This window comes from Chroicocephalus ridibundus, chromosome 4, assembly GCF_963924245.1.
Source record: "Chroicocephalus ridibundus chromosome 4, bChrRid1.1, whole genome shotgun sequence".
In the NCBI taxonomy this organism is placed as follows: domain Eukaryota; kingdom Metazoa; phylum Chordata; class Aves; order Charadriiformes; family Laridae; genus Chroicocephalus; species Chroicocephalus ridibundus.
Window position 1 is genome coordinate 7,618,040 of NC_086287.1, and position 18,062 is coordinate 7,636,101.

General features: G+C 35.5%; 1 protein-coding gene across 1 annotated transcript in view; it reads right to left on the reverse strand.

Moving 5' to 3' along the window:
* Positions 1–18,062, reverse strand: part of KIF18A (kinesin family member 18A) — a 41,935-nt gene that overhangs the window by 15,700 nt on the left and 8,173 nt on the right. Inside the window, exons 5-12 of the mRNA XM_063332380.1 lie at positions 17,344–17,541; positions 15,339–15,515; positions 14,337–14,411; positions 13,961–14,070; positions 9,427–9,589; positions 5,196–5,360; positions 3,916–4,037; positions 2,304–2,542 (exon numbers count right to left, since the gene is read on the reverse strand). Of these exons, the coding sequence (XP_063188450.1) occupies positions 2,304–2,542; positions 3,916–4,037; positions 5,196–5,360; positions 9,427–9,589; positions 13,961–14,070; positions 14,337–14,411; positions 15,339–15,515; positions 17,344–17,541 (1,249 nt within the window). The remainder of the gene's footprint in view (positions 1–2,303; positions 2,543–3,915; positions 4,038–5,195; positions 5,361–9,426; positions 9,590–13,960; positions 14,071–14,336; positions 14,412–15,338; positions 15,516–17,343; positions 17,542–18,062) is intronic.

The following is an 18,062-nucleotide window of genomic DNA, read 5'->3' on the forward strand; positions in this document are numbered from 1 at the left end:
GTATTTCCATAATATAATACCAGATAATAGTCCAAAACATTTTAAATGTGAATTCAAACAAACAATTGAAGGAAAGCTATTTAATTGCATTTATTTTGTGTTCAACAGAAAGATTTTCAAAGCACTAGTATATGGATTATTTTTTTCCACCACACCTCCCAAGATGTATGGAAATGTTTGTGTCAACACCGGTAGCATTTTTGGTAAGAACACGTTAATATTAAAATTATACTGTAAAAATATTGTTTGAAAAGAGTCTATTTTTTTCTGAGCAAAGTTGCTAATGTTCATGATTACTTGTTATCTCAATGTTTTAAAGAATCGAATATCCAATTAAGAGTTTTTAAAACTTTAACTTCCTCCAGTACGCAAAGCCAATTCTCAATTCAATTCCAACTCAATTTCAAATTCAAATGTTTAATGTCAAGTTCTCAGTACTTTTGTACCTAGTAGCACTGTGGTTTATTCTGTACAATGACTTTGTTTAGAAATTTTTGGACAATAAACTTATTTTATGTTAGCTCACCAACTTAAGCTTCCAATGAGACACAGAGAGGGAGATTCTTTGTGAAGATTAAAAACCTTCAGTAATTTGGAAAAAAAATAATCCTGGCAACATCCCCTAAAAGCATCAACACATTTATGCAACTAGTCAAAAGTAAATAGAAAGAACACACAATCAGATGAAGACCATTAAAAAAAAACAAAACCGAGAAGTGTCTTGTTAGAAGTTATCATAACCTTTCCTGTAAAGGTTACAAAATTTGGAAAACAGCTTCTACCATGTTTTCTCCCGATAAGGAGGGGAAAGGAGTGAAAGTAACGTGCCCTATTTCCTTTTCCAAAACCCAACAAATAAACATAAATAAAAATACCACGAAATATTTCTATGGACATCTTCACGCAAAAACACCATTTACAGCTGAAAAAAAGTTGATCTTGACTGAAAAATGCGGTGTCCATTTACTTAGGTGAACATACAGTTCAACAACATTTAGAACAAGAGAAAAATTGGAAAACCCCTACATAAGACTTTCAAGACAACCCCTCAAATTACGTCTAATGATTTTAATGGAGTGAAATGTTTATGCCTTAAAGTTCATGTGCAATTTAATTAATGAAATGCTGGGAATCAACTATCTGTTGTGATCAACAGCAATACAAACATATGCCAAGTCACATACACACTTAATGAGAACAGAGGTAATAAATGGTTTTCGGCAGAATAATTCTCGACCCCAGAGTGAGCTGTGTAGAAGAAGAAAGCTAAAGGAAGCAGGAACTAATTTCACAGTGCTTCAGGGGTCAATGGTCTTCCATGACTACCAGTTTTTGAGCTGAAGTATTATTTATCTGCTTTTCCCTTGTTACCTATGGATGTTTTTCAACTTTATGGATTATTATAACTGTAATCAGAAAGCCCCAGTGTGTTGAGTGTTGCCTATCCAGAGCATAAGGTACAAGCATTGGCCCACAGCAGCTGCACTATCAGGCTGAGATTTTGCCTGCCATCCCTCAGAACACTGCTATGTAAGGATTCTTCATCCCTTTTTACCCAGGCTACACTCCAGAGCAACTCACTTTACAGCTAAAGAAGAAAAGACAGCTACATAGACTGGACTATTTCAGTTGGAGGGGACTCCAACTGCTTGATCAAGTTAAAGCATGTTATTAAGGGCATTGTCCTAACACCTCAAACACTGACAGGCATCAACCACCTCTCTAGGAAGCCTGTTCCAGTGATTGACTGAACTTAAGAGTTATGGGGAAGAAATGGGACCATCAGAATACAGAGAAGCAGTCAATTCCACGGAAGAAATGATGAATCTTTTGATTCTTGGAAAAATAAACTTAGAAGATATCGATTCCAGGTCAGCCTGTAATTAATAGGAAATCTCATCCCCCTCAAGGTCATCACTTTAAACTGTGCAAAAGTGTAGCAGCTGCTTAACTTTTCAAATCACTAACAGCTATGGACACTATGATGCCTTTTCCATCAATGTCATGTGAAAGATTCAAATGGAATTATTAATAACACTCATAGGATCTAGGAACATTGATACATGGGGTATGGTACAATAAGAGAATAAGTGAGTTATCTGTTGGCAAAGTGTGTCTAGCCATTGAAAAAGTAAACTTATTTCCTATATCCAATTAAGAATGGTATATAATTTATAGAAAGTGGTCCTGAGGCTTGGTTTTACATTTTGCCTTAATATTTGCAGAAGTGTGCATCCACTGTCTTTATGGATGACATATAGCTTTTGCCGGAGACATTTGAAAGTATATATATATATACTTACGGCATGGGGTGTTTGGTCTGGTCACAAGTTGTGGGAATGCAAAGATAGCTGACAACTGTAGTTCATGGTTTTGATTTTGTTCCTTTTCTTCAGTCTGGTCAGCCCAAACTACTGATTTTTGTCTTTGAATCAGCTGCTCAACCTCCCCAAATTCAGTCTCAGTTAAATTATTTGTCAACCCAGCTTCTTTCAAAGTCAGGTATTGCTTGCGAAGAACTGGAAGCAAAGTATTTAGTACTCTGTAAAACAAGAGGCAAGACAAATATGACTAAATCATAACTACATTGATCCTTACTAGCACTGCCACTATTAGGAATACGAGGGGTTATTTTTTTTCCCCTTCCTGTCCCTCTTTCCCCCCCGCCCAAGTTCTGCTGTGTAATTTATTTTAATTTATTTTCAGGGAATACTATAAAACTGAGAGGAAGTTTTCATTACTAAGTAGAGTGATTTTTCTCTTTTGCAAAATCTTGTATTTCACTCTAAGCATTTACTACCAAAGTATAGTTTTTCTTCAGTGTTCAAGGTCTTCAGTGCCTCAAACACCACAGAAATATTTAGTATACTTGACTGAATTCTGACTTCCTAAAATTATGTATCAGATAAAAGAAGAAAAGTATAAACCAAATAGTGTGGTTTAAACCAAGAACATCTTAATTAGATGTGTACAAAATCTTATTAGAAGCCTAGTCCAAATAAATTTAGATACTAGCGTCTTTAATTAAAGAACAGAATACATTAAGATCCACACAGAACCGCAAACCAAATTAAAGTGACAAAAGTCCACGAATTCTATCTGAACACAGAAATTCATTAACTCTGGAGTCAGCTGCAAGACTAAACAGTAGGTTCAGGCACAAAGGAAAGGGGTATGTACATAAAAACCCAAAGAAGCATCTTCGTAATTACTAACAACATAGCTTGAAAACTTTTGCAGGTTTATTTATTAGTTTTTGCAATTTTTAAGGTAACAGCATTTTCTCCAACAGAGAAAGAAAAGCTGGTTATTTCATTTTGGAATTATTTAATTATAAATTTAATATATTTATTTACTGTAGATTTGCAATTATTTCCTATTCCTTATGTCACACTGAAAGCTAGTCTCCAATGTTTTTGAGAGATTGATAATAGAAAGAGAGCTGATGCTTACCTGCAAAATCACCTTTTTTCAGTCTGTCTAGCTATATAAGAGTTTAACACTAACATTTTTTAATACAGGTAAATTAATGTCTACAGTGGAAGAAATTAAAAGAACACAAACACTTATAAAAAAATTAATACTGGTATTCAAAACAGACGAGGAAAATAAGACACCATGACCTATTGAGCAGTTTGTAAAAACTATGCAAAGAGGAAAATTAAATAGAAATAAGAAGCGCTAGAGTATCCTTGCAGTTTCTGCGAAACAATGGTGGACATGGAGCAATATTGATGAAAAGATTATTATTTTACGTGTCTTTTGGCTTAAGAAAACACAATTCTAACCTAGAAAAAAAAAGTTTGAGAAAAATTTTGCTTGTTTGAACTAAAACTAAATTCTATAGATATGTATTCTGAAGTTACAAATGTCAGAATAGACATCTTATCAGGCCCGCTATGAAATCATACTTACTTTTCTGTCTGCTTATAGTGCTGATCTTGAAGGGACACCAGAGACAATATGTGCTCAATCTGGGCTTTCAGGTCCTTAACTTCTAGGTTTAAATGGCAACACTGCAGATCCTTACAGAGTTCCTTGGGAAATCAACAAGAAAAAAAAAACAAACAACCGCGCATCACACAAGAAAGTAATAAACTAAAATTTAAACTAAAATAATATTCGTACATTCTATATCAAAATGTAAAGATGGAGTGGATCTGTACTATTATAATGAAGTTTTATGGTAGAAAAATATGAATTGTTTGATATTTACATTCATAAATATTGCTTTGTAGATTTCCTCTTACCAATAGTGGGTCAAAGTAACTAGCATTAGAAGTCCAACAGGCACACACATATGCTTATCTATGCATGCCCAAAAACATGCTTGCCTCTTTTCCTGTGGACGTGCTCCATATCTGAATTTCAGTGACATTGTCTAGGACAAGTCTTCACTGTATTCAGTCATCTTCCTGAGATACGAATATCTTCTTGGAAATATCTTAAAGTTAATTTCTTATAAGTTATCGACGAATTTTCATCATCTCAATAAAAATACAGATATTGAAATATATTCCATTATGAGTCACATAAGTGCTCTTTACGCTATCATTTAAGCCACTGCAATTGCTGGCTGACACTGAAAGGCTGGGAGGGAATAACAACCCCCCACCTTTCTTGTCCTCTTCTCCTCCTTCCTGCACAGACCTTTATCCCTTTCCTTCTGCCAGCTCCGGTGCTTGTTTGAAGTCACACTGAGCTGACTACTTGCTAAAACTTGGCAGAGAACACAACTTCCCACTTCCTTCCCCCTTCCTACTCTTCCCCTGGCACCCTTCAAAAAAGAAGGTCTTTTTGGCCAGGCTAAGAATTAGGTTGTCACACTGTTAAAGAGCATCAGGAGCTACTGTAAAGGTAAGAACAGAAGCGTATGGCCAGAAGCAGAATCAAGTCTCTGGCAGCCATCTGAATTGCTCAGCCATATCATACTTATTACCTTTCAGCATGCATTTTTGTATGTAATTGTATACTTTCATGAACAAGGAATATTTGCACAAACAATGAAGTAGTTTTAGGGCAGAAAATCGTAAACAGTTAACACTAGAATTTGAAACCACCCTGAAAGAATTAAAGCAGAAGCCATGAGTAGAAGCAAGACAAAAGAGAGGAAAAAAAAAAAAATATATTCTTAACTATAGTCAGATGTTACCTACAATGCATGAAATCTGCCCTTGAAATGAAAGACTTTTTACCTTTGGAATACACCCATCTTGACCCAGGAGGCGCATTTCATTTTCAACACGATGCAGCCAATTGGTATTTTCTTCAAAGTGTTCGACCTCCTCTTCTTTCTTCTTCTGCATGTGTATGCGGTGGGTTCTAAGCATTGCAAGCCTTTGATCCCGCTTGCAAGTGGCCTGAAAAATCAGCATTTAAGGGTAAAACTTTCAAAATATATTCACAAACATCTCTATATAAAAAAAGATTTTTTTTTTTCCCCCCCATACTTTTATACTCAATTGGGCATAACAAACATTTTGCATTTTGGACCAGTTTAATAAAATAAAGTAGCACATTCTCCTTACACGTATAACTGAATTGTATTTAAACATTTTCAATTTTTTTTTCCTGGAAGCCTTTATAACAGAGAATATAGTCATTTGATTGATTATTCCTTTAGAGAATAATACATTGGATTTGATCAATTTCTGTTCTAGGCTATAATTATCTTAAGTTAGAAAGACTGGAAAAACTACACATGTACATACAGACAAACACACTTCTAGATAGAACATGACCTAATAATTTACAGTAACTCAAGTATGAATATGAAGAAGGAATTTTATCTGCTTTGTTTTCCTAATGCAGTATGTCCTAGAAAATACCCACTAAAAGATAAAATATTTGGCAAAAGGAAAACTCTCTATCCTCAAGCATCCAAATTCTTCTGATGCTTCTCCAAAATTTGGCAACAAAAAGGCACAAAACCATCAACAGCAAGCTGGTTATGAATGAGGTAGTGTCCTAACAAGGCAAAGCAGACTCTTGCTATTCAGGACAACTGTTGTTTGCAGTATACTTTAAAAATCAGGTCACTAACTCAACTAGTCATAGAGAACATTAACTTTAGATAGAGTTCAGAGTTCAACTTTGCCTAAACTTTTAGTTAAAAACAAAACAAAAAGCCACAAACATTTGAGGTATATTGCTACACTCAACAAAATCAAACATACAGAACCCAGTTAGTTTTTAAAAGTTATATAACCTAAATTTCTACATCCATTCCAAAATTAACACTCTAAATGAAAACTTCATCAATTAGGATAAATCTACATATTCAGAATACCAGGACAAATTAGTTCTATTATTAGTTCTATTATAAAATGTCATAAGAAACTCTGAATGTACCTCATAACATCACACAGAGCAGAAATTACTTTAACTGGTGTAGAAGTTAAAGTAAAGAAGTACAGAATACTGTAGAAAACAGGAACAGTATTTGGAGAGACGCAGATTGCAGTTCTCAAGCTGACTTTTCAAAACGCTTACTTCAACACATGGTATGCAGAACACACAACCAGCATGATAAAGACACCTGAGCTACATGTGTGCTTCAGGCAACTTACCAGATCAAAGCCTAGATTCTCGCCATAATTTCACTTTGTTTTCTCTTTAGACTGTCTTAGCAGATAAGATGACAGAGGATCCAGAGAAGACAAAGTCATTCTGTAACGGACCAGCTCCATCAGCTCCTTCCTCCAGGAAGTATCAGGAGGAAGAGTTAACTGTCAGACCAAAGCTCACAATGACCGCTGGTCCCCTCTGACCAGTGAGAGAAGGGGAGACCTTTCAGGACTGCTGAAGTAGATAAATATAAACGCATTATTTTGCATACTTCAGCTTTTACACAGTGCAGGAGAGGTATTAGGATTGAAGGTGGTATTTACAAAATCCCACCATTTGATGAACCCATCCCAAAGGTTCCCAAGGAAGAAAGAGCATGTTACATCAATGGGCTACAACAGAAAAAATATGGTTATACATGCTAGCTGTACACAACCTCTGGAACACGTGTAGTCTTAGGCAAGATACTTGGTTGCTACTCTGTTTTGCAATTGAGAAAAAATAATATCACAAGAGATATAGAAGAAATTACCCCTCCTGGGCTAAAAAACTGGGACATATTCAACAAACATTTTTGAATCCATCACAGGCAACTGCAGTAAGCACAAAAACTGAAACCAAGATAGACTGATTGCTTTCCAGGAATATGCTCCTTTTCCAGACAGTAAAAATAACGTTAAAGCAGCAATCAGAAATGCAGAAGGGATTTTAACTCTCATATATCTTTTTTAAAGCCTATCAAAAGTACCAGCACTTTTTTGTCATGTCTTTAAAAATAAAAAAATAGTCAAACAGATTCCATGACTGATGCAGCAACCTTCAAGATAAAATAGGTCAAAACTGAGTACTTTTTCAAACTCATAAAGATAGTTAAAAGTAACTATAACACAGGGGTACATACTAACGTTTCACGTGTCCATACAAAGAAGAATGCTCTATACATGTTCTCCTATCAGCCCAAAAGTTTTCTGGCTAACACTACTGTAGCTGACACCTACCATGCAACAGGAAAACAACACAGATGCAGAAATACAGGTAATGGGAGTGGAGAAATGGGCATTAGGCAGGAGGACACAAACAGGCCCTTTAAATGGGCAGCATCCAAGTTGGAAAAAAACTGGAAACAGGGGCAGTTATATGGAAAATGAAAACGATTTATTAGTGGTCCAGGATGGACTGAATTTCACAAGATAAATTGTGACAAAATTTTTGCAACAAGAAAGTGTTTGTAAGAAGAGAGATTAAGGTAACCTAAACTCAAATGGAAGTTTTTTCCTTCTGAAATTATTGTTTTGAATTAAAGCATTCAAACTGGCGTTGTTCAAGTAGATACGTAAGATATCATTTGCTTCCTGTTAACTTACGTAAAATCATTATTATATCTAGTTACTGAGCATAGGCAATTAAGTCCAAAATGAAAAAATACTTTATAAGTAAAACTTTTCCCTTAAAAATTAATATTTCAGAGATACCTTTGTGGCCTAACAGTGTATTTTACAGAGAGAAAACACAGAGGCATTTAGGAAAATAGCAAATGTGTTAAAATACATGGAAGAACAAAAGCATTATAAAGCACAAAGCAAACGTGAGCAGTCACTTTGGTAATCAAATGACTGGATTCCAAATCAACATCCAATTTGTTCCAAAGAACTTGCAAAAGGACATTTAATTTTACCATTACAGTGACTTACTCTTGTTAATAAGTAAGGCATGGTACTTATAGGACAGTGACTCTTGACCCTTAGTAAATCACATCTATAAGTTAACTGATGGAATAGCCAATATCTGAGTGCAGCACCACTAACATCCAAAATAAAAGTGAAATCAGCTCATAGAAAACATTTGTATGAAGCAGAGTGTATGAAGGTATAACTCCTCATTATGAATAGAGATACAACTATGCTCCATTGTAAGCAGCATTTAAAAGTATAGCACAGACAGAAAATAGTACTTCAGAGTTTCTATGACATAAAAGAGAATTCTAGAACACATTAGTCAGTTGAAATATCTTCATTAATGACAAGCAAAAGCGTGTGATATATTTTCACTTTGACATTTATCTACGGACCAAGTTTCCTGTGAATCACTGGGGAAAAAATAGTCATATGGTAAACTCTCATTTTCGGCCAAATACAGATTGTTACTGTGACTAAGCAAAATCAGCCCCACCCTCAACTTCATTACCTACACAAGACATATATTCCTTAAAGATGACTTTTATCAGAAAAATTAAGATACTATCTAACCATGCTTACTTATTTATACTTTGAGTCTTCTAGAAAGATACGGGCATTTAATGCTGCACAACAGCAACTGTTCATACTTAGCCCCCAAATTCTTCTCTTAAAATTCACGGCACCTAAAAGCAATTATTTCAGTTCACACAACTTTGCCCTTAGGCAACTATCCAAACAGCTTCCTGGTGACAACTGAAAACCCCAATTATAAGAATCTGTCTTTTTTAGCACAAGGTCCATGCTTTTCCTTATGAAACACAAGCTTGAAAAGAGCTTCAATGGCCGTACCATACATGCATTAACACGCTTTGGATTTGGATGAGAACACCTTAAGTCTCCCTAACTCTAGTCAGGTCTTCAGTAATTATGACAATGAGACCTACATAAGGACAAGTTGTAAAGTTTTCAGAATTAGCAGCAATAAGCACAACAACAGTTCTCTGTGCAGTGTGGGGAAAAAAAATAACACACCTGGCATTACTAATGAGCAATAATCAGTGTGTCCCATTTTAACTAAATATTTAAGCATTAGCTAGATATATAATTACTGAGGCAAAATTAATGCATTACTGTAGCAAAATGGAGAGAGATGATACCTTGTATTACATCATAGACAACTCACCTTTTCTACTCTTTCTTCAGAGCACATCAGTTGAATTTGTTCATGACATTGTTGCTGGTAATATGTCTTCAGTGCATTTTCTTTCAGTTGCATTTCCAACTTCAGGTATTCTTTTCTGATTTCCTCACGGTTTGCAAACACGTTTTTAAGGATTTCTTTGTATCTATTAGAACCAAAGGATAAGAATAATTAATGGATTACTTACTGAAGACTAGGCTAATAGGAGGAAAAAAATCAACTAGTGATAGAAGAGTTATTCCAAGGAGAGCAATGTTTAAATGGCCTCAAAATCTGCTTATGCCTTAAAAATTTGCCGCAATTCAAATCAGAATAACAAGGAAAAGGAGAAAGCCCGGAAGCATTGCCATGTTGCAATATCAGTTTCAGTGGTGGTACTTTTTCACTTCACTCCTGAATACTGAAAATGCAGTACATTATCTTTGGCCGTATATCTTGATAATGACTAAGCTTGTACACAAGCCATTTCATGACATCCTATTGACTTGTTAGAACTTTACATAAGAATTAAGGCACAGTTTTTAACATGCAAATGTTCTAAAGACATGCAATACTCAAGGTCATTATACATTGTTTAGTACAAAAGATCATACAATTAAATACTGTAAAGTAACACACAGGTTCAGCTCAAGAGCAAGTTGAAGAGACATTCTTGCCATGTAGTTGACTTCTTGTCAATGTGTTTCAGAAGTAACATTTCTATCTCATAGTTGAAAGTCTGAATTATTCCAAGTCTTATTCTAGTGTTTTATTACTCTCATTTTAAAAACAAAGAGAATTAACAAAAGAATTCTTCTCGACAGTTTTAGAAATTCAACAGTTTTACCTAAAAGTGTCCAGAGAATGCTATCATACCTGGGTAAAAAGGTGTACTAAAACGCACACAGAATTTAGAAATAATATTTCTTTAAGGAATAAAATAGTCAGCTGCTGAGTATCAGAGTTCTTACCATACACTGTTGTTATCTACACAATCTACACTACTATACTATCTATTGCACAACTGGTTGGAGAATTTTTTTCCTCCATAGTATCTATAGAAACACGGCTCTTTCCAGCTCCCTGGGAAACACAGCAATAAGAAATGAAGGTGAATCCTCTCTCTCAGTTTTCCTCAGAGTAAAACCCTGGGCATAAATTAAGAGAGGCTACAGATTCTGATTCTACGTACAGTCACTGCGAGAAACTACTACCATTAAATCAACCCTTTGTGTCCCAAATAGAGCATCAAGTATAGAAGCCTTTGCAAATCTCCTGCCTTGAGCTGCATTCACTCTTTCAGTAAGCACACTTCTACACTTATGGAGTTATCTTTACCTTCTCTTCTTCACTTAAAAGTGCAAAGTGATCCTGTAGGCATATCCAGGGTATGAACTCTCTGGACTACCTAGTCTCAAAGAGCTTGTGGACCTGTCAGTGGCAGTTCCAAAGCCAGCGTCCACTGTCTATCTCAAGAGGCTCAAGACTTGAATGGTTGGCAGACAATGAGTCTCCAAGCTTTAGACAACAGTGGGAACAGGAAAGACCTTTGGGTTTGAAGAAGCAAGTGGTATAATCAGTGAGTCTCTTCCAGATAACAGTGAAGCCAAAGGTATAGGTAGTTGGACTGAAACACAAGACTGGGGATAAGGCTCTCTACCCTGTCCCAAACGGAAGGGAAAAGATAGCAGAATACCTTCAAAACCTGTAAATGAGCGTGGGGGAAATCAACTCATTGCGCACACCACCAGTAGGACAAATCTGACAGCATCCTCATAAAGGAAGCGGGGAACGAAACATCTACTTTATTGTTGATATCTAGAGGGAACCGGATAGGCTTACATGTATGTCTGGATATTCCAGAACATTAAAACCCAAACATTCTCTGACCACAAATCTGGGCATAGAATATGTCTAGCATTTTGAAAAGATGTTTTAGAGACCTTGCCCTTGACTGATTCTTTCCACATACACAGAATGAAGTAAAGGGCAAATCACAGGAAATTAAATTAACCTTAAAGACTTACAGTGCAAAAACACATAGGAAAAAACTGTCAGAACTATCAACATTACTTAGAAACCTACACTTCTTTTGAAAATTAAGTTTAAATAACCTGAATGAGAGGTTTATTGAACCCTCTGAGAATGCTGGAATGCCAATAAAATGAAGCTCAGTTTGAGAGCATTTTGCTTAGAGTGGGTTTTTACTTTTGCCTCAGAAGGCACATTCAAAGGGCCAATAGAAAACAGAAACGTGTGATGAGATAGGCAGAGAGTGCTCCAGAAAGACTTTAACACCAAAACCTAACCTTCTTATGCAATAGATTGACTTCTGCAACAAATTCGTACATCACGTCTTAATTTGTTACTTTTTGTGTTCTCTCACCAGAGACTGTCACATCAGAAGAGACAGACAGGAACATCACCAAGAAGAAAAAGAGACCAACAAATATAGAAAGTAAGGAACCTACGAATATAAATTAAACTCTTTGTGGAAAGAACTCCAAGTTTTTGCCTCTCAAACCTTGCAGGAAAGATACGACTAAAGTAGTATCTTCCAGCAGTAGAAGCAGCTGTTTTCATTTATGCAAACTACATCCTGTCTACCCACAAAAATGACCTGGTAAGCGGCTTTGCTGAAAGCTAGCATTCATGTGTTCCGTCCTGCCCCTCCCCAGATTACTAAAACAACTAAACCGAACTGTGAGCAGAAACACCACCATTAGAACATATAGTTTTGGAGTTTTTGTATAATGCAAGAAACACTCAAGTTCTATTTGGTAACATGTTGCTGGAGTTATTAAAAAGAGCCTTGTAAATATTCTACTGTCCCTCTCCCCAAAACACATGATCTTGATTTTAAAAGTCTAGATCTTGACCAGTTTATTGAGAATATAACTTTAAAACTATAGTAACTTTCTCTTACTCATAAGACAATTTCACATTTTTTTGGTTTTGAAGATAAGCTTCCTACCAGAAAAAGGATATTTTTTTTTCTGTTATTAAAGGACTCTGCGTAGTTTTAAAAGTCCCGAGAGATGGACTTCTATCATCCTCCAAGTAAGACTGTTCCACAGACAGATCAGGAAGCTTTTGTTGCTGTTATGTTCAACTATTTTCCCTTTTCTTTAATGTATTGTACTCCTTTATTACCTAACACTCAAATATAACACTAACCTATTTTGTTATGTTTATAATTTTATTTCTATCATTAGGTTATTGTTCAGTCCACATACAGAGCAGTTGTTCAGCTATTTAGTTGTTTTGTTTGTTTGCTTGCCTGTTTTTTTTATTTGATGAATTTTTAGTTGACTGTCTGGCTGCCAGTTATTTTTCTCCACTGGACTTTCACCAATTTTTCAGTGTTCTTCCTGATAACACCTCAGTGCATGACCCTATCCCAGGTCTGTACCTCCCACAAATACAGATTTTCAAACAATATTTTTGCTACCAAACCTTTCGTGATCACCATTTCATTTTTATCTGCCACCGCATATGTGTGTGTACATATGTATGCATATATGTATGTATACACACATATGTGCACTCAGTTTTTGAAAGATAGTGCTTTCACATGGGGATCCTTCTAATAACACAAGAATAACAGTAGAAATAAGATCTGAAAAGTCAAATTGACTTAAAATCAATTCAAAGTAATTTTGCTAAATATTGTCTCAAAAAAGAAATTTATAAAATTTACATTTTATTTTAGTTTTTCTGAAAACCTACATTATGATATGGTACTTTAAACAACCAAGATTAAAGATTGTTTTTATTTTTCTCCTGAAAGTTTAGCTTTTGGTAGTAGAAAAGGACTTCTGAGCCCTACAGAGCTCTGGAGCATCCTACGAAAACACTTGTCCTAAATATCTATTGTGTTATTAAAGGCAGAATTTAATCTGCATGTTAATAGAGAGTAGCATCAGTAGCCTTGAGACAAAAATACCCAACTTTCCCATGAAATATCTTCATTACAATAATGAAGCTATTGATAAGCTTTAAAAAGCCCAGTACATGAGCATTTTAAAAAACACATCCGCACTGATGAAGCTCGTAACTTTTAGTAAAATTCAATTACCTATCATAAATAAATATTCTTGATATCAGCAGTTCTAATGAAAATTTGATGGCAATAAATATAATCCACATAATACTGACATTGCTGCATTTCTGTCAGTTTAGTAAATACTTCATGTGAAAGCAACTATAGATTCAAGGCCTTCACCACTGATCTACATTGTGACATCAGAGCGAGTTACATCAGCTTCTGGTTAACTTGCAGTGTTTTACTGAATAATTTCCCTAGAAAGATAGTATATCAGGATACTTCCTCAAGTACACAATATTTGTTTTGTTTCAAATCCACAACCAAGTTCTGAAAAGAAGCGATAAGTTATGCAAAGCCACACCTACTCTAAGTAATGCAATGTTAAAAATGAGAAAACCAACATTGAAAAGAGTAAGTTTGTTTTACAAATGCTTTTACAAGTTATGCAAACTCCAGTTTTGAAGCAAGAGTGTAATGTGATTAATTTACCTTTGTATTTCCTCTTGCTGGTTGCTTGAAAGTACTGCTGCACTGTGATTTTCAGGAATGCTCGCTTGCTTTTCTTCATATTCTCTCAGTTTCTCTTTCAACATTAGGATCTAAAACAAAAAAAGGTACCTTTTATTTGGAATATAGTTTTTTGGTTTTTTTTAAACTTATCATTCTGTGCTCATGTCTTGAAAAGCTTTACGAATGGCAGTAGATGATAATCCTCCTAGAATACAAGCCATCTTTCTTATTTCAAAAGACTATATGGGAGAATTCGGACAATATTGCCTTATAGGTTCAATCCATGAACACTTTTTTTTAAGTCAAACTTATAACAAGTAATTTTTTAAACTTTTAACAATAGATTTTGACATACCTCTTTCTTTTGTTCATTGCAAATTTTAACATACTGGCTTATGTGACTGTCCAAACTAACAACATTGCTCTTTAACTGTTAAAGAAAAGAAACAAGTTAGAATTTAAGAAGGCTCCTTCCTATCTTCCTGCATAATAAATACATTGTGTATAAGTACTAGATAATTACACTTAGACTATATTGTGAGGAAAGGGATGAATACAATCCTGACTTGCACAGCAAAAATATTACTCTCAGCTTTTGCAATAATCTGTTGTGTACCTATGGCCATGTCATTTCCCTCAACAGAGCAATAAAAAAGTTATTACATTTACATGTGCAAGCACGTTTTCCATTTGTTCAGACTAGTTTTACTGTTTAATGTGTATCTTGTGCATTTTATTATAAAAACTATCTTTAAGTATGCAACAAACAGAAACTACAGTCAACACCATATTACGTAAAGGAAATTAGGAGCTGCAATACAAAGGATTATGAAAAAAAAAAAATCAGAATAATCTGGATAATAGAGAGCAGAAGCCAGGACAGCCTAGTAGCTTTTCATTTCTCAACAGAATCTCATTGAGCTCCTTGGCTGCGGCTGAATTCTACCTGTAACTAACCTAGACTGGCTCTTGTACAACTGCTTAGACATTTCTTCAATATACTTCACAGTTCTCTGAGAATGTAATAGTAAGATACTGAAACTGGCTGTGAATTCTACCAGCTGAAGAGTATTTCAAAAATTTGAGGTTCACAAAACAAATTCTTTCAAAACGGCAACATAATCCTATTAATAAAGCTATGTTGCTTTTAGGCCAAAACTAGCCAGCTGTACTCTCTCTGTATCTACTACACGTATCACTCATGATGAAGAGTTGACTGTAAGAAAAAAAAACAGGTAACTGAACAAAATTTTGAGACAAAGGTGAAGGAAATTATAATTGGTAAAAGAAATAACTCTTCTCTTAATACTATATTATTATACATTGACAAAAGATCAATAAATACCAACATACTCACAGAAGACTTAATATCCTTTGCTCGGTTTGCATACTTAAGAGTATTATATGTATCATCGTAGAACATAGAAGAGGGACTAACAGCAGCTATCATTATTGTTCGGCAGTTTCCTCCAAGAGAATCTTTCAATAAACGTGTAAGCTTGCTGTTTCGATAAGGAATGTGCTGTTTCTTGCTCTAGAAAGACAGTTATATATATATGTTTATGGATTAGTCAACTGGACTTTGAATATTCACCTGCCTAGAAGTCTACTTCGAATCTCAACAATGCCACAAAACATGACAAACAGCCTTGGAACTTTTCTTTGACATAAGTAGTTTTCCCCAAAATTGCATACATATCTCAAGTGTTTTTAAATCTATTGGAACTGTTTAATACTTTTATAACACGTGTATTAGCCAGATTACTTTACGATGTGTGGATACATAGCAACTATTTTTGTGATGTGGGCAATTAACAGAAAAGGTAAACCACATAAAACTACTTTCAGTTCACAGAATAATCGAGGTTAGGAAGGACATCTCAAGATCCATCTATTCCAGTCTGCTTGCTCAAAGCAGGGTCAGCTATAGCAAGCTGCCAAGGGTTGCACAGTTGGGTTTTCAATATCTCCAAGGATGGAGACTCCACAATCTTTCCAGGCAACTCAAAGTCTGCTTTGTGAAGCTTTCTTTCAATCACGTCTACTGAATCTTCATCTCACAGCACAAAGTTAGATCACTAGGACCCCATTTCCACACCAAATAAGTCAGCATGAAGAATCTTACTTATGTCAACGGTACAGATTCTAAATTCTGCCTCCCACTCCAATAAGATAGTGATAAGAATACATGGCACCAGGAAGAGAATTAAGAGCTCTGATCATTTTTCCCTGGCATATTTGAAGGGGAAACTGTTAGCTGAACAGAAGGACAAGAAGTGTATAGCTGTAGGTAATGGACTTGGCTTTGGCAAAAGTTCAGGATGTTTTATCATTCTTCCACATAACTTGTCCCCACTCCTTCCCTTGAGCTGGTGAGCCAGATCAGGAGACTAATTCACTACTATGAGCAAGGGGTGTGCGTGGAACAGCACAAAAGAACAGCTTTGGATAGGTGTTGTTTTCCCCTATAAAAGCCTCCTCCCCTAAGATTAAAGGGCATAAACCTCTGGAAAAAAAATATCTTTGCTCTTGTATTGTAATTTTACTTGTTGCAGGAAATTAAAAAGCATCTATGTTTCATTAAATGACTGAATCATAAAAAAAAAACAACTTCATTAATGCTAAAAAAACCCCCACGCTTTTTTTTGTTAATATGCAGGAGCAGTGTAAGACCAGGAGCAGCATACATATAACTGGAGGGTAAGAACCTTTCTAATTCAAACTATATGAATCCTAGGCTTCCTGATTGTGGGACAGAAACAAAACTTATTCACCTCTATGACTAGCCTACAATAAGGCAAAATCAAAAGCAGTTAAAACTGTTTAAGGCCTTAGCGTTTCTATTCTGAGTGTAAGCAACAAAAACCAAGATGTTTTCCTAAAATATTCTTCCACAGAAAAAAACTCCATGTAGTTAATTTAAATAAGCCTTTGAGACTTAAGGCAGTCAGAGGGATGCAGATTCCAACATCGGTATCAGCAGAAGTGAAATACATAATACATACTCTAAAAAGTTGTTTCTCTTCCAAGTAAAAGTTAATTTCAGCATTGGTGCTAATGTAGCAAAAGTGAAGTTGCATCAGACGAGTCAGCAACAGAAAAGATAAGGCAAATTTTTTTTTCCTCTCCCCAAAGCTTACAGAGACTTTTTTTTTTTTTAATTAGAATGATTCTAAATGTACCTTATGTATATGTTTTTTTAAATATACTCCATTAGGATATCCCAGGGATAAATTCCAAAGATACAGTAAGAGTCAAACCAGATATGATACAAAGAGGTAGTGCCAGTTCAATACTTACCATTTTTAAAAATGTTTTCACAACACTAGGAGGTGAAGATTGCATGGAAAAGCAGCACATACCTTTGGATTTGCCAAGGCATTAATGACATTTCCAAGAGCTAGCAGGGAGCGGTTAATATTTGTTCCTTCTCTAAAACGAGCCCCCTTGGCATTTGTCGCACTGGCACGTTCAGATCCTGCCAGGTCAATGAGAGACATTTTGGCGATGCGAACGTTTTGATTAATACTAGCTGTTTTATCTTGCTGTCTTAGATAAATCTACAAAAAAAATAAAATAATTAAAAAGTAACCACTAACCAGTCTGTTACTACTCTAAGCAGCAAGTTCATTTTACAGTGTAACAACTATTTTCAGAAATATTTATTGGAATACTTCTTAAAATCCAAGTTAAACCTTTTAGTACATATCTAACACCAACAAGCAGTTTGGCCTAATAGAAAATAGCGAATCCATTTCTGACACTTACCTCTTAAGCTCACCTGCTTCACATATTAGCAGGGAAAAGGCAGCAGAGTGTGGTTGCACTGGGCTTGGCTGGGATGGAGTTAGTTTTCTGCACAGCAGCCCATACGGTGCTTTCAGATTTGTGACCCAAACAGTGCTGATAGCACACTGGTGTTTAGCTTTTCCTTGAACAGCAGTTGTACAGTGTCAAGGCAGTGGGCAAGTGGTTGCAAGGGGACAGCTGACCCTAATTGATCAAAAGTTTTTCCAAAGTAGCCATTGCTTGAGGACTGGCTGGGGACCAGACTGCCAGTGGCAAGTGATTGCTTCCACCC